The sequence below is a fragment of the Aspergillus aculeatinus genome, assembly GCF_003184765.1.
Source record: "Aspergillus aculeatinus CBS 121060 unplaced genomic scaffold BO66scaffold_51, whole genome shotgun sequence".
Taxonomy (NCBI): domain Eukaryota; kingdom Fungi; phylum Ascomycota; class Eurotiomycetes; order Eurotiales; family Aspergillaceae; genus Aspergillus; species Aspergillus aculeatinus.
In genome coordinates this window covers 106,842-125,984 of record NW_020291520.1, presented here as the reverse complement: position 1 = coordinate 125,984, position 19,143 = coordinate 106,842, and the positions used below count along the sequence as shown (strand labels likewise).

The window sequence follows — 19,143 nt, the reverse complement described above, 5'->3', positions numbered from 1 at the left end:
CAACTTCTAGATGAGTCAAGATTTAAAGACATGCCAAAAGACCGGGAAATGGTACGGGATCCTATTGGGTGCAATAATGCCTGTCGAACCTAATGCTGTCCGCTGTTTCTGGGAGTGTGGCACCGTATGCGGTGAGAATGCAGCACTATACGGGACCTGCTGGGCATAGATGCAGACTTTCACCTATTGCCGCCAACAAAAGCATATAGCGGAAGAACACCCAATGCGAACCCACTGAGAGAAAACTGATGATCCAGACCAGCTACATTTCCCATTTCTACAAGGATTCTCGTGAAAATGATAAGAAAAAATATGCATTCATAAACAGCATGGTATAACTACTCAGCTATCGCAACAACGCAAACAAACCCAGTGCAGCAGCCACCTCTTCCAGACAGTCTAGTCTACATCCGCTGAAACTGCCTCAGTAGTCCCTGCAGCCCGACCTCCTTCTTCGGCGTCAAATATCGCGTATTCATGCGACACAGCTGCAACCAATTCGCGCTCTGCTCGGGCATTGCCTTGCCCGCCGCCCGATAACTCCGCTCCAGCCGCTCGTAGTACTCCTGGCTCTGCACGTAATCGCGGGCCTCGAAGTACAGCTTGGCCAGCATGTCCAGCACGGACTGGACCTCGGCGCAGTCGGCGCCCATGCGCGTCTCACACCACCCCAGATACCGCAGCAGCCAGGGGGTGGCCAGCCCCGTGTGCGAGGGGTGGGCGCCGACGAACGTGCCCACCCCGATCCGGCCCTGCGACGCATACATCACCCCCATCAGCGCCACGGTGGCCATCGTTTCCGGGTGCTCGGGCCCCAGATACTCCTCGCTGGCCGCCAGGGCGCGCCGGAAGGTCTCCGACGCCGCGGCCGTGCCGTCGGGCTCGAGCATCTGGCTCGCGGCCAGGAGCCGCACGCTCTTGATGGTCAGCGGGTGCGACGCGCCCAGCAGCTGCATCAACTCCTGCGACACCGCCGCAAAGGCCTGGCCCATCGGATCGACGGCCGGGTTGAAGCGCATCGTGACCAGCTGCGTGGTGTCGTTGGAGCGCAGCGCGACCATGTGCTCGGCGGTGTCCAGCACCGCGCCGTAGACGCGGATGTGCGTGGGGCCGAGCACCTGGCGGAGCCGCTCGGTGAGCCTCTCGAGCGCCTGCACGGCCTCGGCGCGCCGCTCCAGCGCCCCGTACGCGACGGCCAGCCGGCGGCGCGTCAGCAGCGTGTCGAGCTCGTCCTCGCCGATGCTCATCTGCTGGCGCGCCAGCACGTTGGCGCACACCGACTCCGCCTCCTGGCCCTTGCCCTGGTGCGCCAGCACCTCGCCCAGCAGGCTCTCCGCCTTCATGGCCAGTGGGTGTTTGGCGCCGAAGACCCGCTGCGCGTTGGTCGACACCCACTGCGCCCATTCGGCGGATTTCGGGTAGTAGGCCGCCTCAAGGTCGATCTCGGCCAGGTGGTACCCGATCTCTAAGGTGCTGTGGTGGTCCGCCCCAAGGTTGCGCAGGTGCTCCTGGAAGATGGCGTACTCGAGCTTGCGGGCTTCGTCCCATTGCCAGTTGTTCTTGAGGGCGGCGGCTTGGAGGGCGCGCGGGTCGGTGTCGACGGCGGTGAAGAAGGCGCCGGTGACGCGTTTGGGGATGGGCGGTGGGCTCTGCGGCGAGGGGTAGGGCATGCTGCTGTTGACGGGGAGGCGGGGGGGAATGGGTGGTGGCGCGGGGTGGGGGGAGGTCGAGGTGGCGCTGGAGGGGGAAGGGATGTATCCCTGCTCTGTGGCCAGGACCTGGTCGGCGATCTGCTTGATGTTGCCCTTGATCATCTTGTACATGGCGCCACGGGCGCCCACCTTGCACATCTGCGAGTGGTCGGCGTCGAGTTTGAGGCGGGTCTCGCGTTGGCCGGGGAGGCCCAGCACGGCGGATTCTTCGTCGACCACCAGCTAGACACATCAGCGCACGCGCACACGATACCTGGACAGCTTCGATGCAACCCCTTCAGGAACAAGGAAGCATCCTCGACGGGATACATACATGACTGACAGAGGCAGGCCCCACGCCCCCCAGGAGCACCTCCTTGCCCTCCACAAAGCTGATCACCCGGTAGTCCTCCAGCTGGTGGGAGAAGCGACTCGTCATCTGCCGCGTAAAGAGCGAGTTGTGCTCCAGACTGTCGAGCAGATCGTTGCTGGCATGGCCCTTGGCCACGAATCGCGCCACCTTGGCCGCAATCTTACCCAATTCGACGCCTTTAGTGCCGCGGTGGGGGCATCCGAAGAAGACCAGCCCGTAGGTGTTGTTGCGGATGGCGTTGTACTTGGGGTCTTCGTGGGCGTTCAGCAGGGCCTATCAGCCAGCCGGAGCAGCCGTCAGCACATCGCACAGCACAAGACCTGACAAGAAAAGCGCACCTGCTTGATCACCAGCCCCCCCAGACTATGTCCCACGAATACGATCTTTGGCGGCCGTACATTCTACCCAAGTCAGCACAGTCTTGGAAGTCGAAAACATCCCCAAAGTCGACCCTGCCCTCGAAACCCTTACTTCAAAGCCAATTTCACCCACCCAACCACAGTCCCCAAAGTAGCGAGAGAACATACCATATTCGGATCCCGCTCCAAATCCAACAGATTCAACAACGTATTCGCATGATCTTTCACACCGGCCGTGGACATACTCTGCGGACTGGTGATGTTGGAGTTATACCCATACACAAAGACGCGGGCCTGGGGGATGTCCTGGGGCAGGTAGTCGCGGGGCCAGAAGGTGCCGTTGGCGTGGGTCCATGTCTCGTAGGGGTGGTCGACGCGACCGCGGGGGTTGAGGCCGTGGACGAAGACGAAGCTGCACCTGGTTAGTGTTTCTGCAATTCTGTGGAATTAATTATGATGGGAGGGAAGAGGGGCGCACTCGATCTTGGGCGGTCCCGCTGGGGTGAAGACCTCCTCGAGGAAGGGAAATTCGTGGTTCTCCATTTCTTTCGCCATGAAACCTGGTGATGAGGATGGATTTACATCAAGGCTCTAGATGGGATGACCGGAGATAGCTGGAGAGGGGAAAATCGAGGAGATGAAGGACACTCCTCCGGCTCAGCCGCAGCGCTGACCAGGGTAGGGCATGTACATGGCAGACATCATGTGAGGGCCAACATTGCCCTGCACACCCTCAAATGAACCCCATCCTATCGGTTGTCTTCACCCTCGAGACTCCCACCTCCACCCCGTATCCGACTGCACTGCCAGTGACAAACTGCTCACGCCGCAGACCCTGACGCAAAACAAGGCGTGTGGATGTTCCGCGTGCGAGGCTGTACAGACCCCGGCCCTCGTCGCGGATAGGCCAGCGGAATACGAACTGCCATGCCGCTTACTTCTTGGCTCGCCTTGGACCCCTGACAGACATTCACTAATGCATTTATTCAAAGAGTCTTGTACTGTACTGTACCCTCTGGACAAGAGCTGCTGCGACTTGGTGAAGGAAAGATGATCATTACCAGAACAATCACAACCTTCCCTCCAGTCCTGCTACCACCCTCCCCCTCCCAATCTCACCCTCCCCCTCCCAATCCCCCCCCCCCCCCCCCCCCCCCCCCCCCCCCCCCCCCCCCCCCCCCCCCCCCCCCCCCCCCCCCCCCCCCCCCCCCCCCCCCCCCCCCCCCCCCCCCCCCCCCCCCCCCCCCCCCCCCCCCGAACACCTACCAAGCCCCAACCACCCCCGCAACAGGAATGTCAATCCCCGTCGTATACGAACTGCAATCACTCAACAGATAGACATAGGCGCCGCCCAGCTCGCGCGGGTCGGCCAGCCGCGGCATGCCCCCGTAGTTCTCTATCTTTTGAGGCCAGTCAGGCGCCGTCTCCACGTAGTAGGTCATGGCGGTGCGCACGAAGCCGGGCGAGACGCTGTTGACCCGGATGCCGTGGGGGCTCCATTCCATCGCGAGGGTGTGGCACATGTTGCGCACTGCCCCCCACACATATTCCCGAATTAGCTGGAGTGGATTTGGAGACGGGATCTGGATTGAGGGAACTCACCGGCAGCTTTGGTAGCGCCGTAGGGCGCGGACGGGGCGGCCTGCAAACTCAGTTAGTACAGTACACTTAATCTTTTTCGATGACGGTGGGGTAGATGTACGCGATTCGGTCGATAAGAGGTCATACTGGCGGTCATGACGATGGACCCCTTAATGCCCAGCTCGATGAACTTGCGGGCCGCGATCTGGGCGCAGAAGTAGGATCCGTACACGTTCAACTCAAACAAGCGCTCCATCTCTTCCCGGCCAAACTGCAACGCAGGCTGATGCTGCGTCATGCCCGCGTTGGCCACGAGCCCATCGATGCGGCCCGTCTCCGCTACGATGCGATCGATCGCCGCCTCCACGCTCGCCTGGGAGGTCACATCTGCCCCGAGGCAGTGGAAGTTCGGGTAGCGCTGTTGTAGCGCCCGGGTCTCCTCCCCGGGGTCCATCCGATCCAGCGAGTAGACGTGGTGGGCCGCGTTGGCGAGGCACACCTCCGCGATGCCGAGGCCGATGCCGCGGTTGGCGCCGGTGATGGCGATGACTTTGCCGGAGAGGGTGATCTGCCAGTTGAAGTCGGCGGGGGGCATCGTGCTGACGAAGGGTGGAGCCTCGTCGCGAGAGGAATTGGTGTTGGAGGAGCATGCCATGATGGTACGCTTCTGCGAATCGGTCAGTCGTGAGAGGGTGATAAGTAATGGCTGTTCGAGTAGGGAATAGATTTAAGTACTGTACCTGTAGGACCGGGATGACATCTAAGATCTGGAATCAGCTAATGCGCTGACATGGTGGTCCGGCCTTTCATAGATATCCCCAGACGTGGCGACATCAGCACCCCAGTCGACTTCGGCTCGAGGCTCAGCATACAGTATGGCATGTCACAGCCAGGATTGACGTCACGTCGACTGGGTCCCTGTCCACGTAGCCTTGGCTCGGTCCAAAAATGGGGTCGTGGCCGTGGCCGTAGCCGTAGGGCGGAGAACGCAATACATACTACATAGTACTAGTAGCTTGAACCCCCGCGATCGCGGATCGACTCCGGGACTACGGACGCCTCGGCTCGAGGCAGAAAGCCCCACGATCCCTAGCCTTACGAAAAACCCGCTACCATGGCTACAGTGATCACAGTGACTACAGTGACTTCAGTGACTTGATGCTACTGATTGTTCCACTGGTCTATACCGTATGTTGTACGTCTGCTCAAGAGGTCTCACTTCAAGCTGTTTCAGTCCGTAACGTCCACCAGCATGACCAATGCGCGACGATGTTCAATACGGGTCTATCCCTTTCATCATACATCATAGCTCATTCTATTATACAATGGATCATGGGCACAAACTTTCATCCGCAGGACCACGTAACACCTGCGCGGTCAGTGTCAGCAAGGATGGTCTCGGTCTCCACCCGAGTTTGGCCCGGAGGTCTCAAAAATGGGTTCGGGAAGAAGGTCAGATCAGCCACGATCAGATAACCAGAACCCACTGGCTAATTTCATTCCCTGGCGTGATGGGTCTTCCTCTGGTATGACGGCGTGTCTATCGCAAGCCATGTGGGGGAGTGGATAGCCGAGGATCGGCCTTGGTGATCAATTAGGGAGATTGCCGAGGTCCAACCCGAAAATTTCATCCCACAGACCCAGCCAGGCTTTCTTTTGCGTACTCCGCCTCGAGGGTATCCCGAAGCGAATAACTGGGCCAGCACACTAGCCGCTCGAATTTATCGATCAATTCCAGTAGTGCGGCTCGTTCATCAGGGGCGTGAACGCTCATTCCCGCTACATGAGTCAGTGAGTCGCCCTTCGCACCTGGGGAGGGAGCTTACCCCCAAATAAGCATTGCAGCGCCGTCAGTCCACCGGCAAGCTCGTCCTCCGCTACGGTCCGCGCAATGCCGCAAATGGTGTTCACAGCGGTCGTCAGGATCTTTTGTGCCGCCCGGTAGTCCTGGAAGTCACCGGTCGGGGGGCGATTGGAGATAACAAGGATTCTAGCGAGGCTATGGATTTGCAAAGCAGCCGCGTACGGGGGAGGATGGACCCATATGGGTGGGAAGACATCCGGGTACTGTACAGTGGGAAGGGGGTTAAATTCCGCCGGCAGGTGATCCTGCCATTCCTGCAGCATACAGAGTAGCTCGTTACCTCTTTCCAGCCGGCTCTGTATGTTATTCGACACCGTTTCTTCCTGAGAAGCGTAGTTGATGCATTGGGCAAGCAGATAAGATGCAAAGCAAGCTAGCTCCGGGGCGGTCCGGGAGGAGATGGGCCGCTCGGGTTTCCAGAAACTGAACAGACGCCGCCGTTGGCGCATGGCCACCCAGGCATCTTGTCGCAGCCAAATCCACCAGATCGCTTGACGCAGGCCACCGCAATCGCCGTTGTTGTTTTGGAATCGTTGTATCCAAAACACCCCCTTCAGATGTCGTTCCCAGTCACTGTTGGATCCATCCACCATTTCGTACGTGCTGATCAGCAAGGCAGTCGATATCAGCTCGCGGCTGGATGCGTAGCTCGGGTACTGCATCGCTTTGTTGAGGTAATTCAAGGTTTCATAGTAATACTGGACGGCCAGGTGGCGATCCACGGCCGGGAAATCCGCAAAACTCTTCGACGATCCAGGCATAACAAAGCCGGCACCCCGTCCTTGGTCTTTTCTAGCATGCCAAATTGACAGGTGGCGGGCTGAAAGAGCCAGAAGGGCTTTCATCAACCCCGTGTTTCTTACAGCAAGCTGAGGGACTATCGATGCTGTGTGGCGCCCGGGGTCGTAGAAGTCGAACCAGCGGCTTACATTCCGCACAAAGTGGCTAAAGAGCAGGTGCTCCAATTCCGTCAACTCGATTGGAGCCGGGGTGGACCATGACGAAGGGTGATCGGGGCGGACGGGCTGCTGGTCGGTGGTTGACGTGGGTAGACGATTCTCCAGCTCGGGGTCGCGTCTGAAAGCTGCAGCCTGAAAACTCTCACACTCCCTCTTGGAGCGTGGAAGGAAGTTGTTTAAGGATACTGCTCCGGCGAGATGGTCCCCTGGGGCAGGAGACAGGACCAGACTGCGATCCGCATTGACGGCATCGTTGGCCAATAACTCGAACCAGCTGAGAGGGGCCAGTCTCGAGGAGACGGAGGAATCTGTCGCAGGAGACGGTGCTAAATCGTGGGTCGAGGGTGGCGAAGTGAGATGGTTACTATGATGGGATGGAAAGGCCGGTGTCAGTGTCTGGCTTGTTGAGACACCTGGCGATGCTGATATGGAGGCGGAACGAGCCAAGGGCCGTGTTTCGGGTGCGGGAGGTTGTTGCTGACAAGCATCAACCAGGACTTGCAGCGGCTCATGCACTTGGCTTCGCACCGGCAGGTGCTCTATTGAGGGAGGTTTATGGATGGCGAGAGCAGGAGCAGTGTTTGGCCCCGAGCCAGGAGCTTGAGGATGACTCGTGGTGCCAGTGCCATAGACACAGTCACGCTTGCCTTTGGCACACGGACCGCATTGTGGGCGAGCCTGCGTTCATGTCAGCACAAGCAGACTGTAGATTGGTCGGAAGACGAACCTCGTCGCATTTGACATGACGCTTTTTGCAGATCAGACTTTTACCATCAGTACAGTCGGTCGGACAGGCGGCAAGGATTGAGAAACAGTGCTCAGACGGATCGGAAGGATTATTGGGGAGACTGACCATCCAGTGGTGGCCCGCAATCCACGGCCGCGGGATTTTCGCGGCTTCCGAATGCCACGCGAACTCCCTTGCGTAGCATCGGCCATGTTGCCTCACTCACATCATCCGGGAAGCATGAGCGGCAATATGCAGCGTCTGCGCTACCGTATACAAAAATAATAATCAAGGGCAAACAGGGGGTGGAAGCTGGAACAATTTGGGGGTGGGCTGCGGTGACAGATCGCGTCGAGGTTCAACGATTGCCGACTCACGCGGGAGTGGAGCCAGCGAAAAAAGCCGAACAGGAATCCACCTTTCGTCAGCCAATGCAGTGGTTGGAATTCGCTCAGTGGAAGCCCACGGAAGGGTAAGGGACTGACTCGTATCGAGGCAGGGGTCGACCATGGTAGGGGTGCATGCACGATGTCATGCGGTCGGGGGTGTTGCTAGTTTATCAGTGACCGACTGACTAAGTGTGGCTGCAAATAGTTAAGCATAAATTTAAAATGATTCATACCGCCTACTGTGCGACGCACTGGACAGGGACAATGAGCATTGTTGGTCCCGGCGAAAATCTGCCGGTCATCGAGGGCGATCACCACCAACCAAAATGACTTGGCAAGGGAAGAATCGAACGCTGCAGATCTTGGCATCGGCTGAGAAGGGTCGCTATGGTGTCCTGGCGGCCATTGTGTGAGTGGTGCGGGGTATAGATTCCGGGCAGGAGGCTCACCATGCCAGCTACAACGTTGAGCACATTACAGCGTTTGTGCGGGCGGCCGAGAATCGCAGATCACCGCTGATTCTGCAGTTGTTTCCTTCATCGCTTGAGCAAACCCCGTCGCTGATTCACGCGGCCGCCGCTGCAGCAAGAAGCGCCTCGGTGCCGGTCTCGGTCCATCTCGACCATGCGCAGAATTTTGAGCAGATCCGTTACGTCGCGGATAACCTTCCATTCGATTCCATCATGGTGGACATGAGTCATCACGAGAAGGAAGAAAACCTCGCCAAGACCAGGGCGCTGCGAGAATATTGTCACGGGCGGGGAATCGCGGTCGAGGCCGAGACCGGGCGCATCGAAGGAGGAGAGGATGGGATTGTGGGAACGGACGACCTAGAGGGTACCTTTTCGGGTTGGATTGTTATTCCATGCTAATGCAGTTATAGGAATTCTTACCACCTCAGAAGATGTGGAACAGTTCATCGATGCGGGCGTTGATTTTCTGGCTCCCAGCGTGGGAAACCTGCATGGAGATTATGGGCCAAGAGGGCCAGAGTTGGACATGAATCGGTCAGTCGCTGAGAGGGATGATTGGCGTTCTGGACTGACTCGTGTAGGCTCCGCCAAGTGTATCGAGCGTTGAACGGACGTGCACGACTCGTCCTGCACGGAACGAATGACTTTCCCCCGGAGCTGTGTCGGGCATGCGTTGAGGTGGGAGTAAGCAAGATTAATGTCAACAAGCTGGTGTTGGCTCCCTGGCATGAGCATCTTCGCAAGAATGCACACAAGCCGTTGACGCAGTTGATTGGGGAGGGGATCGAATTGTTGACGAGAGAGATGGAGAAGTGGATGGATGTGGTGGGAAGCAGCGGCATGGCTGAACCAAGCGCGATGGCGACGCCTCAGGCAGGGACAAGGGATTTGCTTCCACACTGATCTACTCTTCAAATTGGCACTTATAACCAGAGCTAAACTATTTACATCTGCAGTTCCACCTATTTACAACCATATTCACCCCCTAGTTTACCTAGTAGTCACCTACACAACAGGCCAGCCACTCGAGAAGTCAATGGTGTTCCACCCAAACAGCTTCTGGTCATCGGCGTAACCAATGGTAGTGTCGACATAGTGGTAGTAGAGCACAGGGCCGTAGGTTGGGTCGTCATACACACCCCTATTCCAGTTAGCGATTTTCTTGTGTCTGTCAGGGGAGTCTTACTGTCCACCCGGTCCATAGACGGTGCCGTGACTGGCGAGCACAATCGTGCCACCACTTTCCGTGCAAGCATTGCCATTCTTGTCCACCTACGCGGGTCAGCTTCGTCTCAAAGTGGTTTCCGTCGACAACTTACAAATCCGCCGGTCGCGCTGGTGGAGCGGCAGACCATGATCTTGTACTCCTCGCCCTGGGCCGGGCGGGAGGTGTCGTAGCCGCAGCAGGTGCCCGACGAGAAGAAGAGGTAGTAGTAGCTGCCGTACTTGAACAGGTAGGAGCCCTCCTCCGAGTGGGTGCCCGTCGCGTTGTAGGCGATGTTGTAGGAGGCCGAGCCGGCCGTCTTGAGGGGCGAGGCCATCTTGACCTGGTAGATATCGCCCCAGAAGGAGCCGAACTGGAGGTAGTATGAGCTGCCGTCCACGAGGAGGTTGCCGTCGATGGCGTTGTAGTTCTTAGAGGACGAGGAGGCGACGCCCACGGACCCGTGGTCGGTCCAGGTGTTCAGCTCCATCGTGGTGGACGAGGCCACTCCAATGGCGGAGTCCTGGGAGCCAAAGGTCGAGACGGAGTAGAGGCAGTAGTAGGTTCCATCGACGTAGCTAAGATCGGGGGCCTGCGCTGGTTAGCATGGATGCAGTGTGCAGTGTGCAGTGTACAGTCGTGCAGTCATGCAGTCATACACTAGGACACTGATTCACGGAGGCGACGTACCCAGAGGTCAGTGTTGCCGGACAGGTCGATCTTAGATCCGGCAGGCACCACGGATCCAATGGCAGTCCACGGACCGTTGATGGAGGAGGCAGAAGCATAGGAAATCTCGTTGCCGGTCGAGAAACGGAAGTATTTGCCGTCCGACTCGCGGACGATCAAGGCTGGGTCATGGACGTTGCAGGAACCGGAGCAGGAGCCGGGGTTGGCGTAGCCATGAGCCAGGCCTGCCAGGAACGGCACCGACAAGGCAGTGAGGAGGGAGTACATGGTGTTTAAGCGCCTGAGATGTGACGATCGTTTCTTGCTTTGTTTCGGCCATTTTGGATGTTATATAGGTTGTGAATTGTTCGATGTTCAGGGGTGTCGCCGTGCCGCCGGATCAGTGCGGCGTGTGTAGACAGGTGCAATAGTTGAGACGTTTGCAGATACGGACTTGGCTCCGTGATACTTTGGAGGTTTCAAAACGCGTAGAGGAAATAGCAAAATCCCGGAGGGATGCTGCAGGTGACTGGTGGAGAAGTGGTTGCTGACGGCAAGTGACGAGCGACTAGCGAATGCCGGCACTGCTTAGTGTGTGGGGTAACCCGGCGTAGTGGCAGCCTAAATTACACACAGCCTTGCTCCCATGTCTACAGAATTCTGCAGGACTCTGGGGTATTTTACTGAATTACTGTGACATGGGTCTGAAAAAAAAAATCTACATCCACAATACTACAACACTCAGCACGAAAGTGCTACTGAGAACTCATACGCCTCAAATATCCTACGCTTCTACAAATTGCTCGCATTGACGGTCGTGGGGGTCCGTGTGCCGGCATTTTATCCATTTTCGGAAGCATCCGTGCAGATTCGAGTCAGCACACTTCACTGATGAAACACTTGGACCGACTATTGTGCTGTCAAACTCACCGGATGTTCCATCTTTAAATAGTTGCTGTGGGCTATAGTTCTTAACATAAAGCTGTCGAAGATTGACAGGACGCGAGGCACCCGAAAGATTAAGCATCCAACTAATTCTGAGAATTATTGGCACGACTGGAATGGCTCCGTAACTACGGGCTTAAGGCACTACAAGAGATCGGAATCCTCATTCTACCACCTAGACATCAGCTTGGTAGCTTGCAACCGAGTCCAACCGATAGTGGAAATAAAGGTGTCAGTCACAACAACGTGCCTGTCGGATGGATGGATATGGCACCAAATGTGTGAGCAGAGGCATGAAACAGGAGTATGCGCCACAAGCGCAGACGGCAAGTATCGTAGCCATATCATGCATTCGCTGTCCGAGCACACCTTGGCTGTCATCCTGCAGAGCTGTGCATGCGCACGTGCCTAGTAATGCCCGATGATATCATCAGCTTATACCTCGCGGAGTTTCCGCGATCGACACCTCGGTTGATGGTGACTGGTCATCCCACCGGGACAAGCATTGGGCAGAAGAGAGTTCAAGATTGAGTTCCACCAGTGGTCGGCTTACAGAGTGAAGTGTGGGGTGCAGCAGTATGGCTGTAGTGAGGTACGTAGCTGCAGCCCCGGCGGAGTCTGGCTCTGAGTATACCTAGTAGGGAGGGGGGTGCGCAGATATACCTCGGGTATATTGATTCCATGAATCAATCTAAATTCCAGTCCTTCAGATTCTCTTAGGCCGGATGACAAGCGTACCTGGGATATTTTTCTCATTCCACAGGAAAAAACAGGCCCGTGGCTCTGGTCTTGAAGACATAGCGGACTAGTATTCTCTGTTCCACACACATTTCTGAAATGCTGAAGAAAATGATAATGTTGTCGAGAGTATGAACGGAAAGTAAAAAAGATTCTGATATTTGGGAAATCCGGGAACCGACTAGGTAGATTTGACATGGCGACATTTTTATATACTTCTTGGGGACTGCAACAAGCTCCATACGAGGTTTTGGTCATCGGGTGGCTCGTGATCAGCCCTCGGTCAAGGTACGCGAAGCACGTCAATTTCGTGGGGTTAGGCCTGTGAGAGTGAATATATATATAAGAAAGAAGTATCTATACAAGGAAAGGGTTATGCGAGGAAGTACGTGAGCAAGATGGTTTGTGCGCGCGAGGATTGCTCAGAGCAAGGCTGCTTATACAAGCATGGCCGATGTGCGAGGAACCGTATAAGGATTCCTGCAAGCAAGACTGTTGATGCGAGCGAGGAACCACGTAAGGATTCCCGCAAGCGAGGCTGTTCCTACGAGGAACTGTCAGAAACCGTGAGAGCTCCTGGGAGTCCTAGAGGTAAGGCTGTTCCTGCGAGGAACTGTGAAGACCGTGTGAGGTTTCCTGCGATTAAGGATGTTCCTACAAGGAACTGTAAGGAACCGCATGAGGATTCCTGGGAGTAAGGCTGTTCCTGCGAGCGAGGAACTATGAGGAACCACAGGAGGATTCCTGCAGTTAACGCTGTTCCTGCGAGCGAGGAACTGTGAGGAAGCGGATGAGGATTCCGACCTGCAAGCAAGCCTGTTCTTGTAGAGCCAGGCCTCGCGGGAAAGGAAGCGGTAGATAGCGGTAGATAGCGGCAGAAACAAAAGCAGCTTATGAAATTTCTGCTCGACAGCCAATCAGCGGGCTTTAAAGCCGGTAGAATGCACCACCTGGCAACGACCTCGGATGGCCCGCCGCGGCCCGCTCGCGGCCAGTCCCTCATACCTCTTAGTACTACGGTAGGCAGGCTACTGTAGCCCAGGGCTCAGCACATACGTGCTTCGCCACCATCTCGCTATTCGACATTTTATACTGACCCAAACCGTGCAAACAATTGCGACATAGATTTCAAATATCCTGGCGGGAGAGCCCCCGGATCTCCCTCTGTCTCACTATTCCTAATTGATGCAAAGAATCTAAGTGGAATGGCAGATACCCTCCCAAACAGAAGGGTCTACTGAAAATGTCACAAAAGATCCGCCATCACCCTTGTCAAGGCCTCATCCTCTGCCGCCAACTCGCCGCCCAACCCCTCCGCCAGCACGGCCACGCCCTCCCCACCCGCTTGCACCCTCGGATCAAAGTACAGCCCACCCGCCATCTCAAAGAAAGTCGTCAGATCCTCGCACCCGTTATCCCCGGCGGGCGCAGGATCCGTCGACGTCGCGGCCAACGACCACGGTCCATTCGACGAGCTCTGCATGGGTTGATAGGGCGGTTGCGTTCGCGTCAGGCCTCCTGTCGCTGTTCGCGAGGGCTGGATGGTGTACCCTTGTGCATATTCCCCTGGAGTCTCTCTGCGGGCGTCTGGGGACTGGTGGAGCTTCGCCTCCTTCCCCAGGTTCAAGCGGATAACCTTCAAGCTGCGAATGATCTTCTGCAGGCGACGGGAGGTGCGGGCTCTCGTCGACGAGCGCCGGACCATCTCGACCGCTTTGTAGAATTCCGGACGACACACCTGGGAGAACCGCGCGGGGCCGTGCAGCACCGCTAGAAACAGCGCGGCCAGGGCCGAGATGAGGAAGTAGTTGAACGGCTCCGGGCGCTGGTAGTAGATCTCCGACACACGACTAAAATAGTCCAGCATGTGGACGGTGCTCTTGGCCGTCTCGACGGCGATGGAGGCGCCCGCGACGCTGTCTTCGATGCTCTCGCCGCTCAGCAGGTACTGGCGGTAGACGAGGATGCGCAGCTGATTGGCCTGCAGCGCCAGCAGGACCTGAAGGGTCATCATGCTGTCCGCGTGGGTCGGCGAGTCGCCGCGCGCCGTGGAGCGGTGGGCCGGGTCGAAGCGCAGCTCCGGTGGGATGGACTGGATCCATTGCTGCACCTGGAAGTCGAGGTAGGCGCAGTAATCGGTGGTGGCGGCGCGGGGCCGCGTGCGCCAGCCCACAACTAACCCCCAGATCTTGGAGCTCAGACGCGCGTAGGAGATCATGCACGTCAGGTACGGGGTGGTTGTGCCGGGCTCGGGCAGGTTGGTGTCCATGTCGGCGTCCTGGATGGCGAAGGGGAGCCCCGTGCCGAACGACCACTTGCGGTCCAGCACGTAGATGCACCAGAACAGGCGGCTGGCCCAGGTGCGGTGCAGCTCCCCGGGAAAAACACCGCCGGTCTTTTGCCAGGTCTCCTGGCAGTGTAGGCCCAGTTGCATGGAGCCGCGCACGGCGAGTCCGATTGTGCGCCAGGCGATGACTTCGTCGTCGCGGTAGGAGTGGAAGATTGACTGCCCCAATGCCAGCATCAGCATACCCTGCCTTAGCCCTCCCGAGGGAAATCAAGTAACTCACGAGTAAAGCCAAAATCAACAACTCCTTCATATCGACCTCCGGCACCTTCATGCGCATCCCGAACTGATCCTCCACGCGATCGGCCAACAGCGCCGCGCGCTCACTCCTCCCATGCGACTCCGCCAACAGCGCCGTGGCCAGAAGAATCTTCAGCACCTCCGCGTCGCGCGCAAAGAACCAATCATCCTCCGCAGCGCCTCCTGCCCCCAAAGCTGGCGACTTCGACAGCCCATCGTCGCGATAGTAATCCACCACATACGCGCGAACGCTATCCAGATCCACGCACGGGTAGATCAGCCCCACCGTGTGCTCGTAGACCGTCACCAGCCGTAACGCCTCCGTCAACCCCAGACACCGTAGCGGATCGCGCTCGCCATCAGCAACGGGGATGGGACTCGGCGCGGCGGTGGATTCAAGATCCCCATCTTCATCTTCATCCTCATCCTCATCCTCGACCTCATCCTCGCCCCCATGCGGCCGCTTTCTGTCTGCAATCCCAAACTCCGCACTCGTCGGACCGACATACGTCGGCGATTTAGGCCGGTTCATGATCCGATGAAGGCCCGCGCTGGCCGAGGTAGAGGAGATAGTCGAGACGGCGGTGGGGATGTGATTGGCGGGGGTTGTCACGGCAGGACCACCACCACCAGCACCACTACTAGCAGCAGCTCCCCCAGTCCCCTGCCCCTCCAACACCCTCATCCTCCCCACCAAAGCCCGCATTTCTCGCTGCAGCGCCTCAATCTGTGCATCCACCGTGCGCAACCGCGTCGACAGGATCCTACCCGAGGCAGTATCAGCAACCCGCAACCACCACGCAAACCAAACAATCAACACACCGATCCGTAATACCATCCTCCTCCCTAGGCCTTGGCGTATTCGGCAACGAAGTATACGCCCCCGTCCCAGACCCAATAACATGTATCGAATGAGCCGCATGCAAGGATGGCGCCGCATGCACGGCGTGCACGCTGGGCGTATAGACGCAGCGCACCTGGTCGCGCGTGCAGCGCGAGCAGACGGTCTCGCCGCTGCATTTGAGTTTGCGGCGTTTACACTCGTTGCTATCCTTTAATTAGCCATAGTCTGGTATGGTTTTGATTTGTGGGGAGCCGGAAGAGGTGAGGGGTGGGAGGTGGCTGTGATGGCATAGTAAAGAAGAGTGGAAGGGTGTATTCATTTTGGGTGGGGGTGTGTGTGTGTGTGTGTGTGTGTGTGTGTGTGCGCGTTAGGGGCAAGGCAAGCAAGTATGCGTATGTGTTGTGCAGTAAAGTACATGCTACCCTTGGTCAACAGGAAAAAAGAACGAGAAAATCAAAATCGAAGAAGACAAAGAAGAAACCCACCAAGCAACCGACGTATATTTAGCCCGCTTCTTACTCCGAGGGGGTTCCGGGGACTGTTGGCTGTGGTCTTTCCTTTCTCCCACCCCTCTTCCTGCTCCTCCTCCTCCTCGGTCTAGTTCTCGCTTAGCATGCTGGTGCTGCTGTTGCTGCTGGTGCTGCTCGGTATCCATCGGATGGCTCAATCTCTTTCCAACAGTATCTATTTCGCTATGACGCTGTAGCGTTGATCACACAAAACTCAAAACGAAGATACCGAATTCCGAGTAGTATGCAGCAGGGTCTTGCATGCAATCTAGATGAGAAGTGTTAGGGTGTGGAAGAAAAGTTCGGAAAGCGATTCGAGGCGCGGGCGACGGGACCGCGGAATGGAAATTTTGCCTGCCCGCCCTCATTCCGAGCAAATCCGAGGCAGGCGGGAGAGCTTGCTTCATTTGCTTTCTTTTCTCAATGCCGCAAACAAACCAGGATGGATCAATTTAAGTTGCTCACAAAATTCGAGGCTCTAGGCAGCAATCTTGTCTCCGCCCTGCTTCAATCGAAACTACTAGCTACGTACTAGGAAACCTCTTGGAAACGTGCCAGTGAACCAACTTAATTAGATACACAAATACACAAATGCGATATATATACAGTTCGTATCATAAATCATGCACACCCCACCCTAAATGTGAGCCTTGCGGCAACATTCCTTATCCACAATGCGCGACGAGACATTGCGATCCGAGGGCACGTCCAGTGAGGGGTTGGCTGTGAAAAAGTCCGCAGGGCGGATCATCAGCTGGAAAATCTCGACCGGCCTGTCATTCGTTAGTATCCACAATCCCCCAACATGTTTAGAGCAAACTTACATCACGGGCCAGTCCTCAACGCGTGGGTTGTGGGTAATGCCAAACGTGCTCCAGACCACCACATCGGTGTCCTTGACCGAGTCGCCCCGCTTGACCGCGTCGGAAACACCCTCGATCTCCTCCTGACTCTGCAGGGTGTACCGGCCTCCAGCGTACAGCTCTCCATCCCGGTACTTGGTGATCCAGACGTGGTGCTGCGCGAATTGCGCCCGCCGAGCCTGGATCGAGTTCGGGTCCGCCAACAGCCGCTGCGTCGCCAGAGGGATGAACTTGTAGCCCACCGGCTTCTGGCTGATGGGGTTGATCTTGTGAGGGTTGACCATCTTGATCGTGCGGTTCAGGTCCGGAGCTGCGTCCAGCCAGCCCGCCCGCTCCACCGTCTCGTTGGTGACTTTGTAGTAGTTACCCATGGGGTTGGTGGCCTCGTTCATGGGCACCGGGTGTGACTCCTCGACCTGCACCGAGTTGTTGTTTCCGTCAATGGCCGGGTCGATGCGGACACAGAAAATGTGCTGGTGATTCTGCGCCAACACGCCGCCGCTGACCACGTTGCCGTAGTCGCTCGTCTTGCCAGCATCGATGTTCACCACATTCAGGATACCCGTCGCGCGTGATTCGACGGTGATGCCGCCGGACTGGTCGAACTTGTAGGCGAAAATGTACTCGTAGTTGGCCAGTGTGATAATAAACTGCACCACAAGCTCGCGGTGACGGGTGACCACAGCGCGACCCGTGCGCCAGTTGGAGTGCTTCCAGCCGATGCCATTGTCCTGCTCGTGCAAGCAAATGGCATTGGGCAGCTTCTGCGCCTTACCATCCGCACCAGTCATGACCGCATCAAAGTACTTTATCACACCCAGACAGTCGCAGCCAATGGAAAGGTTGTTGGCCATGTTGCCACCACCACCGTCGCCAAAGTCGAAGGCCTGTTTGCGGTGGAAGGGAGGTCTGGGATCGGCATACGGCACAGTCTATCGCAGTCAGCATGTGGAAAATCTTCAGCATCCAGCCAATCGACTCACCATCTCACTGATACTCAGACGGTGCATGACGCTGCGACCATCGTACCAGACATCGTGGATGGTGGCACCCTCGCGAGGGTTAAAGGCGACGCGGAACCGCCACTTCTGCCACTCGACCAATGACTCGTTGGTGATCTTGAAAGAAGGGCCCTCCGGCTGCACCACATTCAACGGCTTGAGGTCCTTGCGCATGCCGCCAGGGACCAGCTCTGGCACGTAGTCGGAATCCTTGCAGTGGCCGATGATGTCACGCTTGAAAGTCTGTTGGGTGAGGCCGTCGCCCTTGCCACCAGTGGCCGGACGATCGACCCGGATGATCTCCTGGGTCAGCGCATCCATCACCGGGATCAACGGCAGTGGGTAGGAGTAGAAATTGGCATCGGGGTTATTCGTGCTCTTGTTGGTCGCAAAGCACAACCCCTGGAAGTAGCGGCGCGGCTCATCGGTGTAGTCCAATCCACCATAGGGCCAGGGCTCGATTGTCACCTCGAAGCCAGCAGGCAGATCGAAGTCTTCGAGGGCTTTCTGGAAGAGAGGGGAGGCAAAACAACGCTCGACAAGGGTATCAAATTCGCTCCTGGCAACAAAAGGCGGTTAGCATGGCCCACCAGCAGGACAACCGCCAAGAGTCTTACAAAGTCAACGAGGCATGGTGCTTCTTGCCCACAATCTTGTGCTTGATCCGCTGACGCGCGCCCACGTCCACGACGGACTCGTTGAAGGAAGGAATGTGATCGGAACCAATGACATCGTACTGACACAAGGCCAGACGAGCCGGACGAGGAGAGGTCGGGCTCAAGCGACCGGAGTGTTCGAGGGCGAGGAACTCCAGGAGCTCAGTTTTGGGGGGTTCCGATAAGTAGATCTCCCGGAAATCAATGACTGTGTTGGGGTGTTGGGCAAGAATGACATCGCGGGCGATGTTGGTCTCCTCCTCGGAGAGGATGGCCAACGGATGGGGAGTAAAGACCATGATGTGAGTTATGTATGATGAAGAAGACGGAAGAGGGTGAGTGTGAGAAGAGGAAGCGAAAGGGAAGCTCGAGACAGCAGAGAATGCGGGGAAGCTGGAGGGATTTATGAATTGTAGGAGTACTTCTTGTCGGCGCATCTCCTTCCCAGTTCGGAACCCGCTGTGAGACCTTCAGTGCAGTTGAAATGCAGTACTACGTACTCCACTTGCACTGCACTGCATCGGAACCTCGGAAATGGCGGAATGACAGCCAATAGTCCGCGGAACCGCACCGTGCTATACTGACTGGTCCGATGTCGCCTGGCAAAGGCGATAAGCGAACCTCCGCAGACGATAAGATATGCAATGCACCGCGCAACTTTGTCCCCTTCCGGTCAAGTGGCAAGTGGCGCGCGGTGCGATAAGTTCTTAC

At 57.1% G+C, this 19,143-nt stretch overlaps 6 protein-coding genes across 6 annotated transcripts; 1 reads left to right on the top strand and 5 right to left on the bottom strand.

The window, feature by feature from the left end:
- Window positions 1-303: 303 nt before the first annotated feature.
- On the bottom strand, window positions 304-3,071 carry BO66DRAFT_394698 (LipA and NB-ARC domain protein). Its single transcript, XM_025648052.1, has 5 exons — window positions 2,902-3,071; window positions 2,592-2,835; window positions 2,403-2,465; window positions 2,026-2,337; window positions 304-1,934 (listed from the first exon to the last, which is right to left on the bottom strand). Exons 1-5 carry the CDS (start codon window positions 2,964-2,966, stop codon window positions 405-407), a joined length of 2,214 nt encoding a protein of 737 aa, XP_025500181.1. The 5' UTR covers window positions 2,967-3,071; the 3' UTR covers window positions 304-404.
- A 614-nt stretch (window positions 3,072-3,685) lies between these two features.
- BO66DRAFT_474300 (uncharacterized protein) lies at window positions 3,686-7,766 on the bottom strand (the record flags this gene model as incomplete). Its single annotated transcript, XM_025653132.1, has 8 exons — window positions 3,686-3,954; window positions 4,026-4,065; window positions 4,126-4,671; window positions 5,349-5,373; window positions 5,669-5,783; window positions 5,831-7,505; window positions 7,555-7,591; window positions 7,681-7,766. The coding sequence occupies 8 exons, from the start codon at window positions 7,764-7,766 to the stop codon at window positions 3,686-3,688; spliced, it is 2,793 nt and encodes a 930-aa protein (XP_025500180.1).
- Window positions 7,767-8,269: 503 nt separating this feature from the next.
- BO66DRAFT_422899 (class II fructose-bisphosphate aldolase) lies at window positions 8,270-9,319 on the top strand (the record flags this gene model as incomplete). The annotated part of the gene is made up of 4 exons (XM_025650077.1): window positions 8,270-8,352; window positions 8,401-8,780; window positions 8,827-8,950; window positions 8,998-9,319. The coding sequence occupies 4 exons, from the start codon at window positions 8,270-8,272 to the stop codon at window positions 9,317-9,319; spliced, it is 909 nt and encodes a 302-aa protein (XP_025500179.1).
- A 37-nt stretch (window positions 9,320-9,356) lies between these two features.
- On the bottom strand, window positions 9,357-10,784 carry BO66DRAFT_431358 (arabinan endo-1,5-alpha-L-arabinosidase; the record flags this gene model as incomplete). Its single annotated transcript, XM_025650577.1, has 5 exons — window positions 10,311-10,784; window positions 9,736-10,212; window positions 9,603-9,688; window positions 9,426-9,557; window positions 9,357-9,378 (listed from the first exon to the last, which is right to left on the bottom strand). The coding sequence occupies exons 1-5, from the start codon at window positions 10,575-10,577 to the stop codon at window positions 9,357-9,359; spliced, it is 984 nt and encodes a 327-aa protein (XP_025500178.1). The 5' UTR covers window positions 10,578-10,784.
- Window positions 10,785-13,079: 2,295 nt separating this feature from the next.
- BO66DRAFT_431357 (transcription factor domain-containing protein) lies at window positions 13,080-16,311 on the bottom strand. The gene is made up of 4 exons (XM_025650576.1): window positions 15,889-16,311; window positions 15,382-15,606; window positions 14,543-15,323; window positions 13,080-14,478 (listed from the first exon to the last, which is right to left on the bottom strand). Exons 1-4 carry the CDS (start codon window positions 16,056-16,058, stop codon window positions 13,219-13,221), a joined length of 2,436 nt encoding a protein of 811 aa, XP_025500177.1. The 5' UTR covers window positions 16,059-16,311; the 3' UTR covers window positions 13,080-13,218.
- Window positions 16,312-16,375: 64 nt separating this feature from the next.
- Window positions 16,376-18,876, bottom strand: BO66DRAFT_394695 (putative copper amine oxidase). Its single transcript, XM_025648051.1, has 4 exons — window positions 18,394-18,876; window positions 17,759-18,335; window positions 16,737-17,707; window positions 16,376-16,685 (listed from the first exon to the last, which is right to left on the bottom strand). The coding sequence occupies exons 1-4, from the start codon at window positions 18,729-18,731 to the stop codon at window positions 16,550-16,552; spliced, it is 2,022 nt and encodes a 673-aa protein (XP_025500176.1). The 5' UTR covers window positions 18,732-18,876; the 3' UTR covers window positions 16,376-16,549.
- Window positions 18,877-19,143: the final 267 nt, after the last annotated feature.

Excerpts from the sequence above, each read along its gene's own strand:
- BO66DRAFT_431357 (XM_025650576.1), bottom strand. The coding sequence starts at position 16,058 with ATGGATACCGAGCAGCACCAGCAGCAACAGCAGCACCAGCATGCTAAG. Across the intron at positions 15,607-15,888 it reads AAATATACGTCGGTTGCTTG|CAACGAGTGTAAACGCCGCA; the intron begins GTGGGTTTCTTC and ends ATTAAAGGATAG. Across the intron at positions 14,479-14,542 it reads TGTTGATTTTGGCTTTACTC|TCAATCTTCCACTCCTACCG; the intron begins GTGAGTTACTTG and ends GCATTGGGGCAG.
- BO66DRAFT_394698 (XM_025648052.1), bottom strand. The coding sequence starts at position 2,966 with ATGGAGAACCACGAATTTCCCTTCCTCGAGGAGGTCTTCACCCCAGCG. Across the intron at positions 2,466-2,591 it reads TGGAGCGGGATCCGAATATG|AATGTACGGCCGCCAAAGAT; the intron begins GTATGTTCTCTC and ends TGACTTGGGTAG. Across the intron at positions 2,338-2,402 it reads GGGGGCTGGTGATCAAGCAG|GCCCTGCTGAACGCCCACGA; the intron begins GTGCGCTTTTCT and ends GCTGGCTGATAG.
- BO66DRAFT_394695 (XM_025648051.1), bottom strand. The coding sequence starts at position 18,731 with ATGGTCTTTACTCCCCATCCGTTGGCCATCCTCTCCGAGGAGGAGACC. Across the intron at positions 18,336-18,393 it reads CACCATGCCTCGTTGACTTT|GAGCGAATTTGATACCCTTG; the intron begins GTAAGACTCTTG and ends TTTTGTTGCCAG. Across the intron at positions 17,708-17,758 it reads GTCTGAGTATCAGTGAGATG|ACTGTGCCGTATGCCGATCC; the intron begins GTGAGTCGATTG and ends TGACTGCGATAG.